Raw genomic sequence first — 19,150 nt, forward strand, 5'->3', positions numbered from 1 at the left:
GTGTCTGTGTGTGTGTGTGTGATTTCATTACAAAAAACATCGACAGCACCAACTAGTGGCCTAACATGAAAACGACAGTGTTTTTGATATGCACCAAAATTGATTGAAAATATTTTTTAAAAAAATCATTTAATTGATTTATTGATTGTGGGAAATATCTCCCCTCTGTTTTCATCACAACTTCCGCCGTGGATGATTGTGTTTACATCTCCTTCATTTGTGTGTACCTGTACCTGTACCTGTACCGTACCTGTACCTGTACTTGTACCTTGTGTGTGTTTGTGTCCTATTTCTCTATTGTGAGATTGAACACTGTGATCATTGTTGGCCTTCAGGAACAATCAGTCCTCGGAGCCCCGCGGCTCAGACCCGTCATCATCACAGCACGTTCATTCAGCTGCGACCTGTCAGGCCACGCCCCCTCCTCTCACTCACACACACACACACACACACACACACACACACACACACACACACACACACACACACACACACACCCGCAGCAGCAGCAGAAATAACCACACAGCTTCATCTTCACATCTTTATTAAAGCCCCCCCCGAGGCCAGAGGTCGGCTCTGATTGGACGGAAGTGCAGTGACGTCACGGCAAGTCGAGTTTCTTCTGGATAAAACGTCGGGCATGTCTGAGGAAGTCCTGCAAAGAAACGAGAAAGATCCAGTCGGGGATGGATTTATTGAACATATTCTACATGTTTAGCGTCGCAAGAGGCTACGTTTTTAGCTTTAGCTGACGGCTACATGCTTAGCGTGAGTTGGTGGCTACATGTTTAGTGTAGCTGGTGGCTATATGTTTAGTGTTAGCTGGTGGCTATATGTTTAGCGTTAGCTGATGGCTACTTGCTTCACACTAGCTGGTGGCTATATGTTTAGCATTAGCTGGTGGCTACATGTTTAGCATTAGCTGACGTCTACTTGCTTCACACTAGCTGGTGACTATATGTTTAGCATTAGCTGGTGGCTACATGTTTAGCATTAGCTGACGGCTACTTGCTTCACACTAGCTGTGGCTATATGTTAGCATTAGCTGGTGGCAATATGTTTAGCATTAGCTGGTGGCTACATGTTTAGCATTAGCTGACGGCTACTTGCTTCACACTAGCTGGTGACTATATGTTGAGCATTAGCTGGTGGCTATATGTTTAGTATTAGCTCGTGGCAATATGTTTAGCATTAGCTGGTGGCTATATGTTTAGTATTAGCTCGTGGCAATATGTTTAGCATTAGCTGGTGGCTATATGTTTAGCATTAGCTGGTGGCTATATGTTTAGTGTTAGCTCATGGCAATATGTTTAGCATTAGCTGGTCTATATATATATTTAGCATTAGCACATGGCTATATGTTTTAGCTTTAGCTGGTGGCTATATGTTTAGCATTAGCTGGTGGCTATATGTTTAGTGTTAGCTGACGGCTACTTGCCTTATACTAGCTGGTGGCTATATGTTTAGCGTTAGCCGGTGGCTATGTGTTTAGCATTAGCTCGTGGCTGTATGTTTAGGCACAGTGTAGAAACAACCCATTGTTTTAACAGGATATTTTCCCTGTCGTGAAAGAAATAAGTTGACAGCGTTAAGATGGCGGCCCTCCTTCATACCCTTCGTCTGGGTTGGTCTCGGCCGTGGCTCCGCCCTCCACAAACGTCCCCATCCGACTCTTGGAGCGCTCCAGGTTGATCTGGCTCTGAGTGCCTGAAACACACATCCGATTACCAACTTCCTCCACTAATAGATGATAAAATGTTTGGTTTTTAAAAAAAAATATACATCACAATGTTTTTTGTCATGACTTTTTTGTCAATTCTCAGGAACTTGCAACTGCAAGTTCCAATATTTTTTGACAAAGTAGCACGGAGCCTAAAATGTACTGCCTTTCCTCTGGAGCGTTTCATTTACTCACCTTCTCGTCTCAAAGCGTCCGCCGGCGGATCCACGGCGGCAGACGGATGTGAACGCGGAAGTTTCCTGGTGGATTAGAAAACATGTTCCGCATCAAATGCAGTGTGACTGGGAGCTAATCACTGCTACTACAGGCTAATGCTATTCACGGTTTCTGATGGTAAAGGCTAATGCTAATGCTAATCGTACTTACTGATGATACAGGCTAATGTTAATGCTAATAACGGCTCCTGTATGTACAGGCTAATGCCATTCCCCATTGCTGAAGATAAATGCTAATGCTAATCATAGCTACTGTGGATACAGGCTAATGCTAATGAGAGCCAGGCCAATGCCCTTCACAGTTACTGAAGATAAAGGCTAATGCTAATGCTAATCATAGCTACTGTGGATACAGGCTAATGCTAATGAGAGCCATGGCCAATGCTCTTCACAGTTACTGAAGATAAAGGCTAATGCTAATGCTAATCATAGGTACTGAGGATACAGGCGAATGCTCGCTGCTTCATGACAAGTGACAGGACAAAGTGACTTTAATGCTAATGCTAACAGTGAGCTTGCTGTTGGTGGAAAAACGTTGACGCACCAATCCCAGCGATACTCAGTTACAGTTACTGAAGTAACTAAACCGTGAAAGTAATCCTACTGACTGACCGAAGGACGGGAGGATGTGGTTGATGTTGAGCCAGGCCTTGATGAACGGGTAGATGGAAATGAGCAGCCCTGAAACGGGAAGTGAAAGTCACGTCTCTTTTATTCTGAATGGCCACGTTTTATTTTGAAGGATTCTCTTTTAATTCCAGATTTAAATCAGAAAATCCCATCCGATGATCTCCGGATATTTTTTTGTCCAGTGAGGTGTCAATCACAGCAGAGGAAGGCAAACAAATGAAGCTTTCAGATCATTTCATTCAACGGCTGATTGTTTACAAGTAACACAGAGAGACCCAGCTAATGCTAATGCTAACAGAGGGCATCGGCATTCGCGGGAGGAACCAGAGCCTCGACGTCTCACAGCTGATTGTTGATCTGAGCAGCAGGAGGATGAATTATTAATGCTGGTCTGTTTCACATTAATGAATGCTGTAGAGTCAGAAGTAGGTAACAATGAGAAGTGGAAGTTAGAGGTAACAGAAAAAAGGGGTGGAAGTAAAGTAGAAGTACAACTGGAGTAGAAGTAGAACACTCACTCACTCCTCCAATAGCCTCAGAAGTGAGTAAAGTAGAAGTTGGAGTAGGAGTTGAAGCCCTCCAAGTCCCGGGGACATTCCTTTACAGCAGTAGAAGTAGAAGTAGAAGTAAAAGAGGAAAAACAGAAGTATAAGATTCACCCAGCTGGCCAACTCCCCGGAAGGTTCCTATCACAGCATCATAAATGAGTAGAGTTCAGGTACAAGTACAAGTACAAGTACAAGTAGAAGACTCACCCAGCCCACCAGTTCCCAGGAAGGTTCCTCCCACATCATCATAAATGAGTAGAGATCAAGTACAAGTACAAGTACAAATACAAGTACAAGTTCAACTACAAGTACAGGTACAGGTACAAGTAGAAGACTCACCCAGCCCGCCGGCTCCCAGGAAGATTCCACCCACAGCATCATAAATGAGTAGAGTTCAAGTACAAGTACAAGTACAAGTACAAGTACAAGTACAAGTACAAGTAGAAGACTCACCCAGCCCGCCGGCTCCCAGGAAGATTCCTCCCACAGCATCATAAATGAGTAGAGATCAGGTACAAGTACAAGTACAAGTACAAGTACAAGTAGAAGACTCACCCAGCCCGCCGGCTCCCAGGAAGATTCCTCCCACAGCATCAGCGTCACACTCTCTGGACACTCCGATGATGATGCAGCCGGCCACGATGCTGAGCAGGGCCGAGCCCACCCTCAGCCCGTGGTACTCCCCCACACTGACCGGGTTCATTCAGCAGGTGGAGACCCCCCCCCCACCCCCACCACCACTCACACACACACTCAGGTACACACAGGTACGGAGTGATTGGTCCTGATGGTCTTTGCCGGGACTCTGTTTGTATTGTCAGTCTCACTGACAGACTTTCTCTTTCCTCCTCATGCATGTTTAACGAGCAGCTCTGGTTCCCTGAACGTCACGCCGCCGCCGCTACCGCCGCTACCGCCGCTAGCAGCCGGGCTACAAGTCGGCCATCACATCCGCTATCAAGTCACCAAGTCGCCTGGAGTCAACCTGGATCACGTCAGCCGACTGGTCGCTCACACCGTCAATCAAAGGTCCGTGACGGCCGCCACTCGGCCAATCAGCAGCCGGCTCTGGTTACCAGAAAGTGACACTGACAGAACAAAGGGTTAACAAAGTGTCGGTTAAGTACAAGTACAAGTCTGTACTGAGAGTCGAGGACCTGAGAGGAGACACACTGACACCCAGAGCTGCTTTTCAACTGGTCGAGACTGGTTTAGGACTAATTGTAGACTGGTTTGAACTAATTGTAGACTGGTTTGAACTCATTGTAGACTGGTTTCAATTAATTGTAGACTAGTTTTTAACTCATTGTAGACTGGTTTTGAACTAATTGTAGACTCGTTTTGAACTAATTGTAGACTTGTTTGAACTAATTGTAGACTGGTTTTGGACTAATTGTAGACTAGTTTGAACTAATTGTAGACTGGGTTTGAACTAATTGTAGACTGGGTTTGAACTAATTGTAGACTGGTTTCGGACTAATTGTAGACTGGATTTGAACTAATTGTAGACTGGTCTGGACTAATTGTAGACTGGTCTGGACTAATTGCAGACTGGTCTTGGACTAATTGTAGACTGGTCTTGAACTAATTGTAGACTGGTCTTGAACTAACTGTAGACTGGTTTTGAACTCATTGTAGACTAGTTTTGAACTAATTGTAGACTGGTTTTGAACTAATTGTAGACTAGTTTTGAACTAATTGTAGACTGGTTTAGGACCAGTTTTAGACTGGTTTAGGACCAGTTTTAGACTAAGTTGGACCAGTTGTAGACTAGTTTTTGCCTGATCATAGACTGTTTTGGGACATATTGTGGACTACAGTATTTGTGTAGTGATTCTGGACTAATTGTAGACTGGTTCTGGACAAGTGTCGACCGGCGTTGAACCAGTTGTAGACTGGTTTGGGACGAGTCGTGCCACTAACTCTTCCGATGCCACTTTCTGGAGGCAAAGATCCTTCCCTGTAACGTCGAGCTGCTTCGCCGACAGTAATCCATGTCGGCATTAGAAGTTACAGTTACATGTAACTTCCTGACACGGAGCAGACGGACTCACTTCTCCAGCCCCGAAGGAGACGTGTGATGCGAGGTTCAGAGAGTCCTCGGCGGCCCGAAGCCGTGAACGGAGGCCCGCAGTTACCATGGCGACGGCATATCCATGGCAACAGAGGGGAGACGGAGGGTGTTGAGGATTAACCGGGGAAACAGGATGACAGATGAGGCCGCCGGGCGAAGGAGAAACAGTGACACACTTTCAGCTCGAGAAGTCCACTCATTATTTATTATATTTACTGACATCCACGACAGGAACAAATGGACGGAGTCCCGCGGTGGAGAAAAATCTCCGAGGCCCCCGGTTCGTCCTCTTTTATATCACAAACCATAAAAACTCAGCCTTAACTGCACGTCCGTCGAAATTCATCATAATTCATATTTGCATCCCTGTGAAATTCATTTTATCCATTTAATTTGCATTTTGGCAGTTAACACCTTTCCTAAACATTCAGGAAACATTTAGGATGTAAAGATGCAGACCGATAAATAAATAAATAAATGAACAAATAAATACGTGCAGACGAACAAATAACGATGGTCGCCCAACTTTCATTGCTGAAGGTAATAAAAAGAGCTTTATATAGCGAACAAACTGAAAGTAAAGTAAAAACAAAATAAAGGTAAATAATAAATGTGTAAATTCAAGTAAATGACGAAGTGATATGTAATAAAATATGTGAAATGAAGAGACTAATTGATATCAATAAAAAAAAAACATGATGCAATGACAAACCCTGTTATACGTCTTTAAATGATCGGTATCTTGATTATTTCTTTCATTAATCAGCTTTCTTATTGTTTGTTTAGTTTGCACACAGTGAGTGTTCCACAAGCAATTCCTAATTGCTTGTCTTTTGAATTGTTTTATTCTTATTTGTAGTTTCTTAATGAGTTTGTAGTTTTTCATCTGTTTTTATTTTTATTTCATGGTTTTATACTTATTTAGTGTTGGACTGTTTAGTTTTATGTGCAGTATGTGAAGCGCTTTGTAAACGCTTCGTTTTTAAAATGTGCTATATAAATAAAGTGGATTGGATTAACAAAAAATAGACTTTCACAAAAAATAAGGAGAAAAAGTATTAATCACTGACAATTGTAATTCAAAGCCGTTATTCATAAAGTGAGTAATTAATGGGAAAAATTACAATTTCATGGAAAAAAAAAAGAAAAGGTATGCGTTGGCCGGGAATCGAACCCGGGTCAACTGCTTGGAAGGCAGCTATGCTAACCACTATACCACCAACGCCACACGACGACAAGCCGGAGGTCTTCGTTTTTCAAGCTAACATAACGGTCTGTTTCGTTTTGAAGGCGGAGCACGTGGAAGAAAAGACCTGCGGGGGAAGGTAGGACACGTTTTGGTTAAGCTTTAAAGAAGGCAGCGCTTTTTAGCCGCACGTATCGCTTAACTCGTGTGTATTGAAGCCGCGTTGACTCAGTTTAACTGCAGAGCTCGGAGACATTCAGAGTCACGTGCGCGAGTCGGAACAGACGTGCTATGTTGAGCTAGCAAGGGAAGGTTTCGTCAAAAACCTGAATTCTTCTGGGCGAGTTTGAGGAAAAATTGTGGTTTTACGCCTTCAGAACGTGGTACGAAAGCAGGTTAAAGCGTTAAAAAAAAGAACGGAATTTCTCTATTGGGGGTAAAAAAAAAAAAATGTTAAAATGTGTGGCCCGTACGGGGATCGAACCCGCGACCTTGGCGTTATTAGCACCACGCTCTAACCAACTGAGCTAACCGGCCGCCTCTCATGCACGGGCAAAAAAAAGGGTTTTTGCTGTTTTCTATGTTAACGAGTTGCACGCGGTAAATAGATAATTACTTTATTCATCCCCGAAGTGAAATTGTCTTATTGCAGCAATCTGGTACATACGAATATTATAAAATGCAATACAATAGTAATAAAAATATACAAATATCTGGGTATAAGACATAAAGTAAAGCACAGAACGGAACATGAGCACTTAGAGATAAACAGGAGATAAACTAAAGATAAATAAATAGCAAGGTGCAGTGGCAGAGCCATTAGAAGTAGGCATTATATAATAATAATAATAAAAATAATAATACAGATAATAACAATGTGCAATAGTGTATAATCGTGTATAGTACTACGAATAATGGTAGCAGTAATATAACAATAACAGTATGGTAGCAATAAAATAACAAACGATAACACTATATATATATATATATTTCAGTAATAATAATAATAATAATAATACCAATAGTAATAGTATAGTTATAATAATAATAATACAATGGTATTAGTGTACTTGCACATGTATAAATATATGTATATGTACATGAAATATGCCATATGAAATATATGATATAATATAAGTATCAATGTAATTTAGTCCAGGTGATGATTGAGTAGTATTGATTGGTGGGCAGTATTGTATTGATGTTGTAGTAAAGTTCCGTCGATATATACAAAATAAGGGATTTTCCAGTGTGGCTTGATGATTCTTTAATGTATTTCATTCACTGTGGTTGTTGGTGTCACCAAATGTCACGTGTTGAAACGGAGGTCGCTGGATTTTATTTTTAATGCGAATTTGACAGGGGAGAAAAATACATTTTGTAAATGCAGGAAAGATGGTTAGTATAAATGTCTGCGATGTGAAAACTTGACTGAGTTGAGGAATGAGATCTCCTGTGTTGGGACATATAATTGTTTGGCGTCAACGTGTGAAAAATTAATTTATAGGTTGCGTTGTGTCGTATTAACCCTTATCTAGTCTACTACGCAACAAGGAATTCCAGACCTCGTGGCGCAACGGTAGCGCGTCTGACTCCAGATCAGAAGGTTGCGTGTTCAAATCACGTCGGGGTCAATGCTTTTTTTTTTAAATTATTTTATTTTCTTCAGTTAAAAAGATCTTTATAATTTAAGCATAATTCAGCCTGAAGACAACCTCAAAAAAACTGTGGCTCTCAATTATTTAAATGTACTATGTTGTTTGCTTCGCAGTTATATGTGCAGTGAAACCAGTCAACTGAACATGAACGCAACCGAATTAAATCACGGTTATTTGAACAAATTCTGCATTCAAAGGACAAAGTACATGGTACTATTACCATTGGTATTATTATTATTATTATAAGTATGCTATTACTATTGGTATTGTTATTATTATTATTACTGATCTCTCTCTATATACATATATATATATATATATATATATATATTGTTATTGTTATTGTTATTTTATTGCTACCACATTGTTATTGTTATATTATTGCTACCATTATTATTAGTACTATACACGAGTATTATACACTATTACACATTGTTATTATCTGTATTATTGTTATTATTATTATATAATGCCTACTTCTAATGGCTCTGCACCTTACTATTTATTATCTTGCTTTGATCTCCTGCTTATTTCTAAGTGCCCATGTTCCGTTCTGTGTTTTACTTTGTGTCGTATACCCAGATATTTGTATATTTTTATTACTATTCTATTGCATTTTATAATATTCGTATGTACCAGATGGCTGCAACAAAACAATTTCCCTTCGGGGATGAATAAAGTAATTATCTATCTATCTAGTGTTGTCCATCAAAATTGTGTTGTCACTTAAATTTAATGAATGCTTTGTTAAAACTTGGACGATAAACGCGACAGTGTTTATATTAATAAACAATAAGAAAAAAAAATGGAGATGAATTGCCACAGTGTTATTTCTTCCGAAAAAGTGAGGGCTCGTCCGGGATTTGAACCCGGGACCTCTCGCACCCTAAGCGAGAATCATACCCCTAGACCAACGAGCCAAGTGCCTCAACATGCTGAAAGTCCCGTTTATAAATATTAACTATTATACCCTGGTATAGTTTTATTTCTGAAAAATAATTTTGCTTCAGATTATGCATTGAAGTTTTTTTTTTTTATAGTATATTTAATCTCTTACTCTTGCTTCACATGAGCCAAATAAACAAAACTTTTCTCCTCTCAGCGTCTTGGCTCGGACTGAAGACATTACTGACGTAATGGCGCCACCTCGTGGTGAAATATGAAAACTGCCACTTTCAAGTTCACATGGTCAATGTTCATAATGCAGCTTGATTACGCTAAATAACCTCGCTCTGATCGATTTGATCTGTTTTCATGTAGTCGTAATAATCATCATCATCATCATCATCATACAGTGTTCGTTTATCTATTTTTATTTAAATTTTAAATAATGCGTGTCTATGCGTACATGTTGATTTCGTGCTCTTAGAAAAAATGGCAAAATTATACTTTAAAAAAAAGAAGCAAATCGGGTGTGAAACGCAACTTTATAGAGCTTTAAACTTTCATTTAGTTATTCATTTACGCAGGTCTGCGCGCGCGCGCGCGCGTGTGTGTGTATGTGTGTGTGTGTGAGTGTGTTTGACCGCACGCGCGCGCGTGCAGGACGGTTTATGGTCACGTGACCCGCACTCAGCCATCTTGTGGAGAGTGCAGAGAGAGAGAGAGAGAGAGAGGCCTCAGAGAGCCACACACACCTCGAATCAAACCCTGTGCTGTCACAACAAGCCCAGGTAAGACAGCCTCAGTCGGCCACACTCGGTAACAGCCCCCGTCGGGGCGTCGCCGCCCGGTGCCGCGTTAGCGGGGCACATGTCCGGGGCGAGCTTGCCGCTGTTAGAGGGGGGGGGGGGTTGGAGAGAGAGAGAGAGAGAGAGAGAGAGAGAGAGAGAGGGAGGGGAGGGGAGGGGGGGGCTGTTCTTTAAAGCCACCATGTTTACGTGGCCTTGCAGCACCGGGCTCTATTTGCCCCGCGAGTCCGGGCTGAGTGAGGCGGGGCCCGGCGGGGACGGGGAACCGCGCGCCGCTGGCAAGGCCGCGTGTAGCGCGCGGAGCTAACGTGCTAGCTTCGAGTAGGAAGGGGATTAACTTAACGTCACGCCGGAGTTTGACGTTTTCACCACGGGATGTGACACGGCCCCTGCGGGTGTGATCGTTCCGTGTGGATGTCAACACGTTTATAAGTCGCTATGTGTGATAATTAATCGTTATTGGGAGCGACCGCTGGGGGGGTTGGTGGCGTTGGGGGTGGGTGGGTTGGGGGGGTCGCTCGCTAGCTAGCTAGCTATCTTCCGCTGCTAGCCGAGGCTCAGTCGGTGTGTCTCCGGGCATGCTGCGGCTCAAGTGCACCTCTCTGCCCCCCTCCTCCGTGCCTGCCTCCAACACCGCCACAACTCGAACTACCAGCTCTCTACTAACCAGTACTGACCAGGCCGGCCGCCGCCGGCGACCCGCGACTCGCGGCCAGTCCGTCAAGTTACACTCAGTTTGAGGTGTTAGCATGCTAACGTTAGCCGACGCAGCGTTAGCAGAGCAGCGAGATTTGAGTTTTCAGCAAAGTGAAGAGAAATAGTTTTTAATCTACACGTAAAGGCCCAGCTGTGAGCTTTAGGGTGACTATAAATACATACATATATAGATATGTGTGTATAACACACCTCGTGTGTGTGTGTGTGTGTGTGTGTGTGTGTGTGTGTGTGTGTGTGTGTGTGTGTGTGTAGAGGCTGGGACAGTGACCCTACATGTGCACACCGCTGCTCTTCATATTTACTGCTTTATGCAGACTTCCACGTGGCTCATCCACACTCCCATAATCACCCTGGGATCACTCCCATGTGGCCCGAGTCAGCAGGTGGGTGAGGTGGGGGGGGGGGGGGGGGGGGGGGTGTGAGGGGGGGTGCTGGTACTTGTTGTACAGTCTCTGTAAATAGTTGGATCTGATCGCGTCGTGTCTGCCAGTAAAGGTGTGAGAAACCTCGACGACGTGAACTTCTGTTATTACTCTGTCATAAAGTAATGCGTGCGGCGTCGTTCATGTGTAGTATTACGGTAATCCATTTGTAATAAATATAAATGCTGATAAACACAACCGAAGGGAGCAGTTGTGAAAACACAGCGTCTATACAACAACGGCACTCGGAGCCACGTTTTGAAAACTGCTCCCAAAGTGCAACTTTATGAAAACGCTCGGCCTCTGGGAAAGCTGCTCCTGGTCATCTGCAGCACGGCCATAGCTTGGTGCTTTTATTCTGACAGTCACCGTGATAACAATCTAGCTTGGTAGTTTTATTTTGACAGTCACCGTAATAACAATCTAGCTTGGTGGTTTTATTTTGACAGTCACCGTAATAACAATCCAACTTGTTGGTTTTATTTTGACAGTCACTGTAATAACAATCCAACTTGGTGGTTTCATTTTGACAGTCACTGTAATAACAATCCAACTTGGTGGTTTTATTTTGACAGTCACTGTAACATCAATCCAACTTGGTGGTTTTATTTTGACAGTCACCGTAATAACAATCCAACTTGGTGGTTTCATTTTGACAGTCACTGTAATAACAATCCAACTTGGTGGTTTTATTTTGACAGTCACTGTAATAACAATCCAACTTGGTGGTTTTATTTTGACAGTCACTGTAACATCAATCCAACTTGGTGGTTTTATTTTGACAGTCACCGTAATAACAATCCAACTTGGTGGTTTTATTTTGACAGTCACCGTAATAACAATCCAACTTGGTGGTTTTATTTTGACAGTCACCGTAATAACAATCCAACTTGGTGGTTTTATTTTGACAGTCACTGTAATAACAATCCAACTTGGTTTTATTTTGACAGTCACTGTGATAACAATCCAACTTGGTGGTTTTATTTTGACAGTCACTGTAATAACAATCCAACTTGGTGGTTTTATTTTGACAGTCACTGTGATAACAATCCAACTTGGTGGTTTCATTTTGACAGTCACTGTAATAACAATCCAACTTGGTGGTTTTATTTTGACAGTCACTGTAACATCAATCCAACTTGGTGGTTTTATTTTGACAGTCACCGTAATAACAATCCAACTTGGTGGTTTTATTTTGACAGTCACTGTAATAACAATCCAACTTGGTGGTTTCATTTTGACAGTCACTGTAATAACAATCCAACTTGGTGGTTTTATTTTGACAGTCACTGTAATAACAATCCAACTTGGTGGTTTTATTTTGACAGTCACTGTAATAACAATCCAACTTGGTGGTTTTATTTTGACAGTCACTGTAATAACAATCCAACTTGGTGGTTTTATTTTGACAGTCACTGTAATAACAATCCAACTTGGTGGTTTTATTTTGACAGTCACTGTAATAACAATCCAACTTGGTGGTTTTATTTTGACAGTCACTGTGATAACAATCCAACTTGGTGGTTTCATTTTGACAGTCACTGTAATAACAATCCAACTTGGTGGTTTTATTTTGACAGTCACTGTAACATCAATCCAACTTGGTGGTTTTATTTTGACAGTCACCGTAATAACAATCCAACTTGGTGGTTTTATTTTGACAGTCACTGTAATAACAATCCAACTTGGTGGTTTCATTTTGACAGTCACTGTAATAACAATCCAACTTGGTGGTTTTATTTTGACAGTCACTGTAATAACAATCCAACTTGGTGGTTTTATTTTGACAGTCACTGTAACATCAATCCAACTTGGTGGTTTTATTTTGACAGTCACCGTAATAACAATCCAACTTGGTGGTTTTATTTTGACAGTCACCGTAATAACAATCCAACTTGGTGGTTTTATTTTGACAGTCACCGTAATAACAATCCAACTTGGTGGTTTTATTTTGACAGTCACTGTAATAAAATCCAACTTGGTGGTTTTATTTTGACAGTCACTGTGATAACAATCCAACTTGGTGGTTTTATTTTGACAGTCACTGTAATAACAATCCAACTTGGTGGTCTGTCCACTAGAATGTTCTGTGTGTGTGTGTGTGTGTGTGTGTGTGTGTGTGTGTGTGTGTGTGTGTGTGTGTGTGTGTGTGTGTGTGTGTGTGTGTGTGTGTGTGTGTGTGTGTGTGTGTGTGTGTGTGTGTGTGTGTGTGTGTCTTCAGTACTCAAGGCTAACTAACTACATCATTTTGGGGGTTTTTTGTTGTTGTTTTTTTGCCGTTTCCGTGGAAACAGACATAATTTTCAGATCATTGCCGTTTGAACTTAAAACTTTTGAAAAACGATGCGATTTCACTTGAGACTTCTTATTAAATACAAACGAGGCTTCAGCTGCTGTGAAGCATCGAGTCGCGTCGACGTGCAGCGAGACGGACGACTTCAACCATAAAGTCATAAACTCGTTTCTTTATGTTCCGAAGCCGTAAATCAGGCGAACGTTAATTTAGAAAATAATTCGTCACCCCGGAACAAACATCCACAAGCAGTTTGGAGACGTTTAATTTGGCTTCAGCTTCTGTCTTTATTGCTCATCTTTTGCTGAAGTGAGCTTATCTAGGATTTTACAGTAATAATATTTATTCTTTATTATGTTTTTATGCGCTCAGTCATGGGGAATATCATACATTTTAAATTAACTTCTCGGTTCTTATGCAGTTTGTCATTTGAATTTAATTTGTGGCCAAATTAAGTTTCTTTAACGTAGTATTTCTATATTTATACATTTTCAATATTTGCCCATTCATTTAGTTGTGACATAACGAGCAGGTGATAAAATGAAAGTATACTAGAAGCTGATGAAGTAGGAACGTATAAAATGTGGACGTTGTTTCAGCTGAGAGGCTTTTTGTTTCTCTCATTTCCAGGATTAATTCTGGGATTCGTGTTTCCTGTTTAACGAGCCGCTGACGTTTGTTTTTACTGATTGTTTAGATTAATGACGTTCAGCTCTGATCTTCGTCTTTGTTTTGTTTGTTTTACAGAACTTCAAGGAAGAATGGCCGAAACCCAGACACTTAACTTTGGACCAGAATGGTAAGAGAGGGAGGGAGGGAGGGAGAGAGGGAGGAGGGAGAGAGAGGAAGGAGGGAGTGAGTGAGAGAGAGGAAGGAGGGAGGGAGAGAGAGGAGGGAGGGAGGGAGTGAGAGGAAGGGAGGAGGGAGAGAGAGGAAGGAGGGAGTGAGAGAGAGGAGGGACGCAGGGAGGGAGTGAGAGGAAGGGAGGAGGGAGAAAAAGAGAGAGAGGAGGGAGAGAGAGGAGCAAGAAAGGGAGGAAGGAGAGAGTGAGAGAGAGGAAGTAGGGAGGGAGAGAGAGAGGAGGGAGGCAGGGAGAAAAAGAGAGAGAGAGGAGGGAGGGAGAGGAGTGAGAAAGAGAGAGAGGAGGGAGGGAGAGGAGTGAGAAAGAGAGAGAGAGAGGAGGGAGGGAGAGGAGTGAGAAAGAGAGAGAGGAGGGAGGGAGAGGAGTGAGAGAGAGAGAGAGGAAGGAGGGAGGGAGAGAGAGAGAGGAGGGAGGCAGGGAGAAAAAGAGAGAGAGAGGAGGGAGGGAGAGGAGTGAGAAAGAGAGAGAGGAGGGAGGGAGAGGAGTGAGAAAGAGAGAGAGAGGAGGGAGGGAGAGAAGAGAGAGAGAGGAAAGAGGGAGGCAGGGAGAAAAGGAGAGAGGAAGGAGGGAGAGAGAGAGAGAAGAAGGAGGGAGAACAGCTGGTGGAACTGGTTCTGTTTGAAGGAGGAAGAGGACCTGTTCATACCTGCCACCTGGACTCATCTTCCTCGTCTTCCTCCTCCTCCTCTCATCCCCCCCCCCCCTCCTCCTCCCCCCCTGTCTGCAGGCTCCGTGCCCTGTCCGGAGGAGGCCTCGGTGGCGGTGGCAGCGGCGGCGGCGGCGGCGGTGGCGGTGGAAGTGTCGGGGGCGTGGCCTCCCCGCCGCTCTCACCTGCCTTGCCAAAGTATAAACTTGCAGACTATCGATACGGGAGAGAAGAAATGTTAGCACTTTATGTAAAAGACAACAAGGTGGGTGCGTGCGTGTGTGTGTTGTGTGCACGTGTGTGAGCGTGTGTGTGTGCACGTGTTTGTGTGTGTGTGTGCGCGCGCGTGTGTGTGTTGTGTGCACGTGTTTGTGTGTGTGCGCGCGTGTGTGTGTTGTGTGTGTGTGTTGTGTGCACATGTGTGAGCGCGTGTGTGTGCACGTGTTTGTGTGTGTGGTGGTGTGTGTGCGCACGTGTGTGTGTTGTGTTGTGTGTGCGTGCGCGCGTTTGTGTGTTGTGTGCGCGTGTGTGTGTGTTGTGTGTGCGTGTTTGTGTGAGTGTGCATGCGTGTTTGTGTGTGTGTTGTGTTTGTGTGCATGCACGTGTGTGTATGTGTTGGGTGTGTGTGCGCGTGTGTTGTGTGCGTGCGCATGTGTTGTGTGTGTGTGCGTGCGTGCGTTTGGTGTGTGTGTTGTGTGCGTGCGCCCGTGTGTGTGTGTGTGCTGACGGAGTGTGTGTGTGCTGACGGTGTGTGTGTGTGTGTGTGTGTGTGCTGACGGTGTGTGTCCCCCTCAGATCCCCATAGACCTCCATGATAAGGAGTTCCTGCCCATATTGCAAGAGGAGCCTTTGCCGCCTCTGGCTCTCGTGTCTTTCACAGAGGAGGAACAGGTGACGACCTTTTCACACACAAACCTGCTCAAGCTACATCGTAAAACACCCCCCCCCCCCCCCCCCCCAGGAAGTGTAGTTCAGTGTTTTTCAACCTTTTTTGAGCCAATCACACTTTTTCTCTTTGGAAAAACCACCCGAAATTGTTAAAATTTTAAACTCTGTAGCCTCTATTAACAATATAAAGTCATTCTTAAAGTTATTTTTGGAATATTAGTCAGTTTAACTCTTTTATCTTTGTTCAGCTATTTTCAGCCACGAGATAAGAGTTCTTTAAAAAAAAAAAAAAAGTACAATAGGCAAATGAAGATAATTTATTTTAAGCTCTACATTTTCTAGCGGCTCCAGGCTGAAGAGCCACACGTGGCTCTAGAGCCGTAAAGTGGCCCCGCCTCCTTCCAGCTCCTGGACGAGGTTAAATAAATTGACTCGCTTTTATCAGCCAGACGTTCAATGTCGTAGGAGTTTCTTTCCTTTTTGCTCGCCGAGTCGCCAAAATAAAGCTCCACAGGTGCAGAGAACACGGCAGCCTGCCGATTCGTGGGGTGTTTTTTCTCACACGTGCCTCCTCTCTGCCCCCCCTCCCCCCTCTTTTATGTTTGTACGTGCAGAGAAACTTTTCCATGTCTGTAAACAGTGCAGCTGTGCTCCGGCTCACGGGCCGAGGAGGCGGGCCCATAGTGGGGGCACCACGAGGCCGGAGCACCTCCAGGGGTCGAGGTGAGACTTTTTAATTTAAATTTTGTTCCTTTTCCGGCCTGAGAAGTCGTCGCCCCCTCCCCCCCAACAACTGCACGTGGACCAAGAGGTGTAACATTAGCGCTCCGTTGCTGAAGCGCTGACTCGGCATGCTTCGCCGTCAGCTGCTCGCGAGGAAATGGTCCCGCCGACGTGTGTCGGATAACGAACACGACGAGTGTTCTCGTACCGACGGATCGGTTTAATGGGCAGATTAAGTTTTCTGCCTGCATAATTTCGTCCGTTAATCCCGTGAATGAAAAATATAAAAGGCGGCCTGTTTCGTGCTCCTGCTCTGTTGCCATGGAGACGGCAGAAACGTTACTACCGCACATGTGCGCCACGGGCCGTAGTTGACGCTCGTTCCGCACGTGCTCGGTGGCGTCGTCGTGACTCCCGGCCCGTGTTCTCCTCTGGGACTCGGTGCTTTTATTTTGACAAGTCACCCGTAATTACAGCTGATTTCCGTCGTTTCGGAACGTTGCTGCGTTAAAAACAAAGTTTTGTGAAACAAAAAAAAAAAAGTGTTTTCCCTTGAATGTTTGTCACGTTAAAGGCGCCTTTTGATCAGACGCTCCAACAACAACGTGTAGAAATATCAATTGAGGGGGCGGAGCCAATAAAGTCCAACATTCCTATTGGTTGCTGAGTGACGGATGTGAGAAACGTGACGTCGTCCCGTTGGAGCTCATGACTATGGAGAGTTTAAACACTACTTTGCAAAAAACGATAGTTGGGGGTTCTACTTGTAAGGTTCCTCCGACTCTGCCCCACCACTGTTGTCGCGTAACAAAGTTATTTGAATTTTGAATCTCCAGCCGAGGAAGTCGGGGGAATCCTTCTTCGTGGGCCATTGTGGGCGGAGCCTATGTGTGACATCACGAGTTGTGCAGATCTCGATCTGTTGTGTTTATATCGGCTTGTTTCCTCTTAAATATCAAAGTTTTTACAGTGTTTTGAAGTTATAGTTGGTGTTTTATGAGCCTTGATGAAAGATTGAACCTGGAAGGAGGAAAGGAGCACGGGCGGCTAGCGGGAGCGGCTAGCTCGGGCAGCTAGTAGACGATCAAGTAATACCTGGACTCGTCTTCGGTGATTCCGCGCAGTCGGAAAAGCTCTTGGACGTGTTGGATCCAGGAAGCCGGTCGTTCTGCCAAAAGTCAGGACCCCTCAAAACCTCAAAGGTGAAAACTGGCGGCTGCTGAGGCGAGGAGACGAGGACGAATGGAGGACGAAGCGTCTTCTGCTTCCTCCAACATGTTCCAGACGGGGTCACCGATGGCAGAACCACCTTCTGTGTCTTCATCAATCACTGGGTTTGAAATGATGATGATGATGAAATATGGTTAAATTCAGCCTCTTTGTGGTCAAAACTCTGATCCTCCATAACGTAAACACAACTTGGGCGTGTGCACAACTCGTGATGTCACTCTATTATTGTCAGAAGCTCCGCCCAGCAGAGGAAATAGCGCCGTTTATCGGCTATTTTCTCACAGATTGTCGTGTTTTAACATTTTACCCTCGGACTAGTTAGCATAAAAAGGATCCTAGAAGCGACACCAGAGTGTTTTGGAGGTGGAACTTTCATTTCGCTGGGACTTTAACCGTCCGTGAATCCGTCCTCCAGGCCGCGGGCGAGGAGACGGAGGGTTTTACCAAAGAAGTTTTGACGACGTGGAAGGTTTCGGCCGCGGCGGGAGGGAGATGCATCGTTCTCAAAGCTGGGAGGAACGGTACTCCGACACACAGCCGGCGCCGTCACAGGTTCCCCGTTCAGGGTCAATGACTTCATGTTTGTTTGTTTGTTTTTGTTTTCTTTCCTCTCCAGGGGAGACAGACGGTTTGAAAAGCCGGGTCGAAAAGAGCCGGGTCGGTTGCTCCACCAATAAACATGTTTTTTTTAAATTATTATTATTATAACGTAAAGACGCTAACTCTGCCGTTTGTTTTGAATGTTGCAGACGCAGCTCCGGGTCACTTCCCCATCAATCACAGTGAGGAACTTTTCACACTTTCAGTCACCGCGACGCAAAAACTGTTCTCGTTTTTCATGTCGTTTGTGGTGCAGCGGTCAACATTAGCTGCTTTAGCATTAAAGCTAATGGAGGTATTACCCCCCCCCCCCCCCCTTAAAAAAAAAAACCCTCTGTGCAGTTCGACCGAACTACGAGGACGCAGTAGCAGGACTCCCGAGGAAACACGACTTCACGCGTGCGGAGAGGGAGAACTGGAGGATGTCTCGCGACGACCAGAACGGTGAGGATGATGATGATGATGATGATGATGATGGGGGCTGGCGCCTTAATTAATAAAAAATTCCAATTTCTCCTGTAATCGTCCAAATTAAGCTTAAATCCCAGATCGGACGTTCAGCTGAAAATGATCACGATCAGAGAATCCTACCAAAATAAAAGCTGTGGCACGACCAGGCCTGTAATGCTGCTTTATACCTGCAGGTGGTGCAGTGAGCGACATTTTTACCTTTCAAGCCTAAGAACAGAAGAAACGGCAAATTTGTTTTGGTTTTTTTAAAATACTTTGTTTTCTATGTCTATAAAAACAAAGATAAATAAAAACAGCGAAAAGCAATACAAAAGGGGCGTCGCACTGTTCAGTCAGTCAAAAAAGGATTATCGTCTTTTCTCTTTCTAAACAAGGTCCATTTCCGCCATTTTTGTGTTCAGTCACCTGCTTTGATTCTCAGGTGTGTCGCCCCCCCCCCCCCCGACGCGCCGAGGTCAACATTTTAAACGGCAATTTAGAAAAATAAAGGCACTGATATGGGGGAAAAATACACACAAAATGACCCATTTTCAATATAAAATGTGATTAAATCTG

The 19,150-nt window shown here is 44.0% G+C and overlaps 2 protein-coding genes across 9 annotated transcripts in view; one reads left to right on the top strand and one right to left on the bottom strand.

The window, feature by feature from the left end:
* Window positions 1-534: 534 nt before the first annotated feature.
* On the bottom strand, window positions 535-3,837 carry kncn (kinocilin; the record flags this gene model as incomplete). The annotated part of the gene is given in 6 exon segments (XM_080502940.1): window positions 535-655; window positions 1,614-1,707; window positions 1,916-1,964; window positions 1,967-1,980; window positions 2,569-2,637; window positions 3,690-3,837. Coding segments are annotated over 6 exon segments (495 nt in total).
* A 5,782-nt stretch (window positions 3,838-9,619) lies between these two features.
* gigyf2 (GRB10 interacting GYF protein 2) overlaps window positions 9,620-19,150 on the top strand; it is a 29,923-nt gene continuing 20,392 nt past the window's right edge. For 6 of the 8 annotated variants that reach the window (XM_080503294.1, XM_080503297.1, XM_080503298.1 and 3 more), the window contains exons 1-9: window positions 9,621-9,725; window positions 13,923-13,974; window positions 14,765-14,948; window positions 15,479-15,574; window positions 16,186-16,294; window positions 17,940-18,045; window positions 18,141-18,181; window positions 18,274-18,306; window positions 18,467-18,568. In XM_080503294.1, the coding sequence (XP_080359420.1) occupies window positions 13,937-13,974; window positions 14,765-14,948; window positions 15,479-15,574; window positions 16,186-16,294; window positions 17,940-18,045; window positions 18,141-18,181; window positions 18,274-18,306; window positions 18,467-18,568 (709 nt within the window). In that variant the 5' untranslated portion in view covers window positions 9,621-9,725; window positions 13,923-13,936. Of the gene's footprint in view, window positions 9,726-13,922; window positions 13,975-14,764; window positions 14,949-15,478; window positions 15,575-16,185; window positions 16,295-17,939; window positions 18,046-18,140; window positions 18,182-18,273; window positions 18,307-18,466; window positions 18,569-19,150 lie in introns of all 8 variants that reach the window. The other 2 variants (XM_080503296.1, XM_080503301.1) reach the window with 2 other exon arrangements.

This window comes from Blennius ocellaris (genome assembly GCF_963422515.1).
Source record: "Blennius ocellaris genome assembly, chromosome: 10".
NCBI lineage: Eukaryota > Metazoa > Chordata > Actinopteri > Blenniiformes > Blenniidae > Blennius > Blennius ocellaris.